This window comes from Tachypleus tridentatus, chromosome 9 (genome assembly GCF_004210375.1).
Source record: "Tachypleus tridentatus isolate NWPU-2018 chromosome 9, ASM421037v1, whole genome shotgun sequence".
Taxonomy (NCBI): domain Eukaryota; kingdom Metazoa; phylum Arthropoda; class Merostomata; order Xiphosura; family Limulidae; genus Tachypleus; species Tachypleus tridentatus.
In genome coordinates, this window is record NC_134833.1 from 81,681,177 (window position 1) to 81,689,293 (window position 8,117).

Here is an 8,117-nt window from a genome sequence, read left to right on the forward strand (position 1 = left end):
TCTCAACAAGTGGGTTTCTCGACATCACTCATTAGAATTTCGAACACTGTGTGTTATTTTCCAGAAGAAGGCGAAAAATCATTAACAGCTGATAAGAAAATATAAAAAAGTGAAATTACCAAACTGAATATCGAGAGTATAGTTAACTAAATGTTAATTTTTGGACTAGTTTTTGTGTTTATAACGTCCCCCAATGGTGCAGCGATTAGTCCACGGATTTGCAAAGCTAAAATCAAGGTTTAGATTCCCCTCAGTGGACTCAGCAGATAGCCCGAGGTGCCTTTGCTATAAGAAACACACACACACATACACTGTTTATAAATAAAACTATTTGATGATTTTTAAGTAAGAGGTATTTAAAAAAAACTGTTCTGTTAAGAAAATATATATATTTCGAAAACATTATGAAATCTTACTGCCTTTTTCAATGTCTTGTTTGATTTAAATATTTTACCTGATGATCTGTTTTAACTGTAGCATTTTGTCAGCATTTTCCTTACGGAAGACTATAGAAAATTTTGTTGAGTCATGTTTTCTAAATACTGATTCAGCTGTGACTGTTTTGGTAATAAACTGGTAGTATTTTGTTAATATTGAGAAAAACAAGTTTAGAATTTTTTTACTATTAATCCCTTCAGCATATTTATGTATATAAAAATGAATAATATTGGCATAGCAAAAATATGTAAGCGAAATATTACTATTACGAAATTCACTAAAAGCAAGTGAAATTTACTGCATGTGTTATAAGACAACCTAAGTTCACGAGTGTTGTAAAGCACAAAGCTACATAATAGGCTGTTCATGCTGTACCCACCACGGGTATCGAAACCAATTTTTGTCATTATAAGCCTTCATATTTGATGCTTAGTTAGTTAAAACTTTTTCTTATATTTTTATCAACTCATTTCGTCATACTAGTTGGGCTACCCGTATCATGGACGGAAGTTATGTAAAGTTATGATTAATGGAAGGTTATATTAGGACATGAAAAGTTTCTTTTTCCTTTATATATAATTTTAACGAAATTCAAAACGCCTATCTTCTTCTTCTTCATGTGTCAAATCTGCGGCAGACATCGACGACCATGGCATGCCAGACTTCTCATTTGTCAATCCTCTTTATCAACTCGATGTTGCTCATTGAGTTCTTGGTGACACAGTTATTGAGGCTGTCGATATATTTAGTTCTTTGACACCCTCTGCTTTTCCATAAAAACAACAAATCACCAAATCTGAAACCGTAAATTTGCTGGTATCTCTTCATGGACCCAACAAACCGGCATACCAAATTTGGTAAAGATCCATAAACAGGGGCGAAGTAATAGTTAAAAAAACCCGCAAAAACACTCATAAAAAGCGCAAAATGCAAAATTAAATATTTGTGTGTATTTTTCCTTGGACCTAACGAACCTTTATACTAAGTATGGTGACGATTCATCCACATCCTACGAAGTATTTACATGGATGTACAACAGACAGTATAATTATAATTACATAGAGAGCGAAAGTGCATCACATCCGCGTTTTTAATATTCTTGACGCCATATATGAACCCTGAGAAAAAAAAAAGTTATTCGTGACGGGAAGAGGATGGAAAATCGTGACATATATTGTAAATCTACATGCACACCGGATAAAAATTTCGGGAAGTTGGGGTTGCAGATCGGGTGATAAAAAGTTTTTCCCATTATCATATAAGCAAGAGTTCCATCATAATATGATTGTACGTAACTGCGTTCATTCGCCAAGCAAGTGATCTCGTCTGCTCAACTTTTATTCGTCGCAAAATTGGAAGTTCTCTTTTATGTGTTTCCAACCATCTAGTTCTTGAGCATATTTACCTATAAATACATGTAGAGTGTTTAAAGTCATATAACGTTTCGGACACCTTTAACTATGAAATTCAGTCTCCGTGGTTAAAACAAAATTCTATTCCCGGATTAATGAAAGAAAACTCTTCTTAGATGAGTTTGTGATTACATTCAAGAAAAGAGCTTACACAATCGTTATTTTTTACATTATTTATATGTTCGCATGCATATAATTGGCCTGGCATGGCCAAGCGCGTAAGGCGTGCGACTCGTAATCCGAGGGGCGCGCGTTCGCGCCTACGTCGCGACAAACATGCTCGCCCTCTCGTCGGAGCGTTATAATGTGAAGGTCAATCCCACTATTCGTTAGTAAAAGAGTAGCCCAAGAATTGGCGGTGGGTGGTGATAACTAGCTGCCTTCCCTCTAGTCTTACACTACTAAATTAGGGACGGCTCGGTGCAGCGGGCTAACAACCTACTCACTTAAATACCTGTTGAAGAATCCGCAAGCGATTGCGGCCCCATGTTCCTTGATGGAATCTAATGGTGATAACTAATGCATTCAATTATGTTATATAATAGTTTGCTTTAAAATATTAAAATTTACTTATGTTTGTTAACTCCATCCAAATAGTTGGATGTCTGTTGTTATGTGTCCCAAATATTTGGAATATGTTTTTTTTGTTTTCTTTTACTTAAGAAATATTTAAATTAAAATAAAAGACATACATAGTAGCCATTGTACAAGCTCAATAAACATCTATTTTAAATAGAATTTATTTAAACAAATCTAGAACAAAATTGTTAGAACATCAACCTGTAAATATTTACTTATGACATTCGACCCTACCATTATACGTACCAGTTGGGTTCGATTCTCCTCGGTGGACTCAGCAGATAGTCCGATGTGGCTTTCCTATAAGAAAACACACACACACGTACCAGTGTGTCAAGAAAAGTATGCAGAGTTTCTTCTTAACGATCTAGGGGAACTCTTATAGTTCATGATAACTATTAGTCCGACATGAAAACTGACTATATTTTGAGAATCATTTATGAAGCTAAAAGTGTCGTCAACATTCATGATTCCATTTCAGTTCTATCAATTTGATCATATATTTTGATATCAAATAAAACAATATATAGTTTGAAGTTAATCTTAACACTTTCTAAAAGGAAAAAACATACGTTGAAAGTATTCTTATAATGTTTTCATTATAATAAGGATAAATGCAAATTGTAACATTTCTTCCAAAGGAATATCACCTTATGAAGATTCCAAATCAAAACTTACACAATAAATCTTGATACCAAACTGTTTCAGTAGAAAATTCAAAACATTTGGATAAATTTCATCGATGAATAATAAATCAAACAGATAATACTTTTATAATAGTTCTAATAAAGTGATATTTAATTTTTCATATCATGTCTTGAATGAAATAGAAAAATAAGGTTTCAGCATGTAGTTCAAAGCTTGTAATTATGTCTATAGAATTTATATTTAAACATTATCCACTACCTTTTGAACAATTTTTAAAATAAATTTAAAAACAGAAAACGTGATGTAATAGTAACGAATATGTTGGTAATATTAAAACTTAAATAAGTGGAACAACTCCACGATCGTTTAGTGATTTATAATCCGGTAGAATCATGTAGACTTAAATACTGTTGGCAAAAACGAATATCATTAAAAAGGGTAAAATAGTTCCACAGCGATATAAATAAAGTTCTGATGAAGTTATTTTAAATAAAACAGATTACATTTCTAGAACTGTCCCCCGCTGGTACAGCAGTAAGTCTTTGGAGTTACAACGCTAAAATGAAAGGTTTGATTTCCCTCGGTGGACTCAGCAAATAGCCTGATGTGGCTTTGCTATAAGAAAACACACACATATTTCTAGAACTGATAATATTCATAAAGAAAATAATAAGTTTTTATATTGTAAAAAGATCTCCGAAAAATAAGGAAACAAAATTACAGGACTGTTTATTAACATACAAATACTTAAGAATAAGAACATCATACAAATTTTTATATGGAATTCCTCACGTACGTGAAAAAGGTTCTGTTACAGCTGTTATTCCTGATATAAGTACATTTAATCTTTATGTGACTGAACTCTTGGTTATGTTCATGGAAGAATATACACATAATGGATATCCTGTTATACCATATATATACTATTTATTGGTTTATGATTTAATTTTAACATTTCTTTCCATATCTGCATAAAGCAAACTTAGTTAAAATTCTTATTCATTGGGTTTACAAAATAGTTAATGCGTATAAGTTCTTTCATGAGGAATTGAAAATACATTAACTTTTTTAAAGTAAAAATGGTTTTTTCAAATAGAAGGAAAGATAGCATCATATTAATTATCTGGATAGAGTATAATCTTGTGCAAGTAAAATTTGACATTACAAGCGTTTATAATATTACCATATACAAGTAAACATATATTAAATTTATAGATTAATTTTCTAAGTTATTTCGTGGAATTTATCTACAAACTGATTTAAGAGTAAGTTTCAACTTGAAAGTAGAATACATAATTTTTAAGAATAAAAACAGAATTTCCATCTTATAAAAATCTAAAGTAATATATATGAATTTAAATGTTCTAGATATAATGCTAGTTACATATTATCAACTATTATATGACTGGAACACTTTAGTAACAAATAACAAATCGAGTATATAAAATATTCCGCTTTTCGATATAACCTTATGCAGTAATATGCTTAATATTATCACTAGATGGCGGGTTGAGAAGAGTTATATGAATAAATTTGTTAATGAAATTTCTGGACACCCTTTACAAAAATATAGTTAAATCGTTTACTTGCAAAAGTAGAGTTTTACACAAAGCTACTTGAGGACTATCCGCCGTAGTCATCTCTAATTTTGAAGTGATAGACTAGGGGTAAGGCAGCTAGTCAATATTACCTATCATCTACCCCTTACTAACGAACACTTGGATTGATTGAGTCACATGATAACATAAGTCTGATGGCTGAAGAGGCGAGCATATTCAGCGATGGGACTTGAACTCTCGACCCCCAGATTTTGAATCGAACGCCGTAACCACCAAGCCATACCTTAATAAACCTCAAGAATGCCCAATAAAATCTTCAAGGCGATTTAATAATGGTATATGACGTTAAGATATTTGGTTAGTTTGGCATACAGGTTTATAAGTTATTTGTTATAGCACTTCGGTTCTCATCTGAAAACATAGCTAGCCTACTTGAGTTACATATTTAGTCTAATATAGTGACTACTTAGTAAAAATAAGCTATGTGTAAAGTCAGAGTATTAGATTTTGTATGTATTCCTAATACCTGATAAATAGAAATATACAAATTATCCCGATTCAGCTAAGACGTCACTTAGGCTTTATATGGTTTTTGTACTACGTTTTTTTGTTATAATGTATTAATTTTTCAAGCACAAAGGAAATATCAGTCTTTTGTGTTATTTCTTACGTGAAAAATGTGTAAGCTGGAAAGTTGTGCACACTTTACCATGTTATTATTATGCAATTCATTATGGTTTTCAAAGCCTAAAATGAAATAACAATATTTTTTGTTTATTTGTTGTTAAGCACAGAGTTACACAGTAGACTATCTGTATTCTATCAACTGCAGATATCGAAACCCATTTTTGAGAGTGGTAAACTCACAGACTTATCACTGAGCTACAAAAAGATTAACATTGAATAAATTATAAATAATGATTTAACAAATAAATTGTATTATTATTAAAATGATATGTGTATTAGTATACAGGAATAGAATATTAAAATGATCAGTTTTTAACTATTTGTTATATACGTCTATGTGAAAACAAAAATAAAACCTAACTTCGTTTATACATTTTATGAAAAGCTAAAACACAACCAATGCTGACCTATCTTGCTTCTTATGGTCGATTCATTGAAGCTGAAGTGTGAAATATATCCTGGTGAACAACACTGGTCTTAGAGAATAAGTGAATACGTCTCAGTACCCGGATGAATTTTTTGTTAAAGGCACAGTAAAAGACAAAGTTAGATGAATAATGTGTTGTGACTAAAACTGAAAAAGCAAGAGCTAAAATCCTGTATAATGAAGAATGTAGCATGCAGGCGTCGCCTCCGAAAAGCAAGTGGACAGCAGTGATTCTACTCACGAGGTTTGAAGGAAGCTCTCCAATTAGAAACAGACACGTAATTGCAACCAAGGTTATGGACAGTTTGATTTGTTCTCCGTGTCGTCTGTCCGCGGCTAAGTGTCTTTGGACAAGAAGTTTTCTTCTTATCTTCTGGACATGTCTCATCGCGTGAATTAGAACCGTGTTTGACATGACAATTATCACTGCTGGAAGCAATGCAAAAACAACCACTCGTATCCAGTGTAATGTTAAGTAGATTGGTCTTTTGCCAAATTGCGACAGTCTGATGCGGTTGTTCTCATCGATTCTCATGCTAAAGAAAAATGGGGATTGGGTTAAAAAAGCAAAAATAAACATCCCAGATACAATTTCTTTTGCCCTCGATTTCGTGGAATATTGTTTTGCCCACGAGGGCCATTTCACGTAGATGCAACGTTCAAGTGAAATTATAACAATGAGTAGTGTTCCAAAAGAAGAACTAACAAACGCTATGGGAAAATGCACATACACTGTGTAAATTAACCATTCGTAGCTGTTTAGTTGGAACCCTTGCGAAACTCCACTGAATAGAATCAATGTTACAGTTGTCAGATCAGCAGAAGCCAAGGCTGTGAGGAAATGAGCAAAACGTTTAATTTTTTAGTATTTTATTCAACCTGTATCATATTAATATTTAGATGTAAGTAAACAAAAATAATAGAAATACATTTTCAAATACTACAATACTACAAATACTAGCAATAATTTAGTGTAATATTTTAATAAAAAACAATATTGTACATTTGTAGAAATAAACACGAATGCTTATAATTAGTGTAAACTTCCCCTTTCAAACTTTGCTCACTAAACATTTATTAATGAGAAATATCGTTCTCAAAGTACACTTTTCTAAAGGTAGTATTTTCAGTTCATGTAATTTTTGTTTTTTTCAAACGTGGCTCAAAACAGGCTTGCAAAAACTTTAGTCACTCATAATAGAGAGTTTGTCTCGACAAACAAAGAAGCTCGAATTACAAGCAAGTTCATAAATTTTCAATGGTGGTGGACCGTTGCAAACATATTTAAATATAAAAGCAACAGAAACTGTTGAAACGTTTTCATTTTAACTGTTAAGAAGTTTTTCAGGTATCTTTACCAGTTACTTCTATGAAACATTCTGTATAAAAAACTTCATCTGAAGCGTCTCTAACTTCCAGTGTTTGCTGACACGTTAATTCTTTCTTTTTTAAGTTTATTCAATCTTTTCTTTCTGTGAGAATTTCTAGGAGACGTTTGATACAATACGAGATAGCTAAGACTGATTTGAAATGACGTAAATAATCAAATATCTCTTATTTGGTTAAGCAAATAAAACATAAATAAGCAACATAAACTGCTGGTCAAAATCTTAAGGCCAATGAACATAAAGAAAAAATATGCATTTTGCGTTGTTAGACTCAACCACTTATTGGAGTAGAGCTTCAAAAGATGAAAATAAGAAAATAAAAAATAAAAATAAAAACCTTTTTTAAAATTTAATAGGGAAAATGCGAACACTATGAAATTAGCCTAAATACTAGCTGGTCAAAAGTTTAAGACCATACCAAAAAGAAGTCCTAAACAGGATAGGAAATGCCCAACAAGAGGTCTCAGTAGTGAGTTGCACGACCGTCATTGCGGATAACTGCAAACATTTGCTTGGCATGGTCAATGTAAGTGTTTGTAGAAGGCTGGTTGGAATGTTATTCCAAGTGGTGAAGATAGCTTCACAAAGATCATGCACTGTTTGAAATTGACGTCCATTTCTATAGATTTTCCTTGCCATCCACCACCAAACATTTTCGATGGAAATCTGTTCGGGCGAACACGCTGGATGGTCCAAAAGAATCACGTTATTCGCCATGAAAACGTTTTTTGTCCTGCGGGCATTGTGAATTGCAGCGTTGTCCTGCTGAAAGATCCAGTCATTTTCACACAAGCGAGGGCCTTCAGTCAATAAGGATGCTCTCTCCAACATGCCAATGTAGCCAGCCGCTGTTTGACGCCCCTATATAACCTGAAGCCTTTCTCTCGTAAATGCTGTCTTATTGTTCTTAAGCTGCATTCTGAGTCCGCAAGGGCCTTAATCTGGTTGGACGATCGGCTGGTGTCTTACCGGACAACCC

General features: G+C 32.9%; 1 protein-coding gene across 1 annotated transcript; it reads right to left on the reverse strand.

The window, feature by feature from the left end:
- Nucleotides 1-5,742: 5,742 nt before the first annotated feature.
- LOC143227407 (sex peptide receptor-related protein 2-like) lies at nt 5,743-6,285 on the reverse strand. The gene has a single exon (XM_076458860.1). It carries the CDS (start codon nt 6,283-6,285, stop codon nt 5,743-5,745), a length of 543 nt encoding a protein of 180 aa, XP_076314975.1.
- Nucleotides 6,286-8,117: the final 1,832 nt, after the last annotated feature.

Bases quoted from the DNA above. Each gene is read 5' to 3' on its own strand.
- LOC143227407 (XM_076458860.1), bottom strand. From the start codon at position 6,285: ATGAGAATCGATGAGAACAACCGCATCAGACTGTCGCAATTTGGCAAA.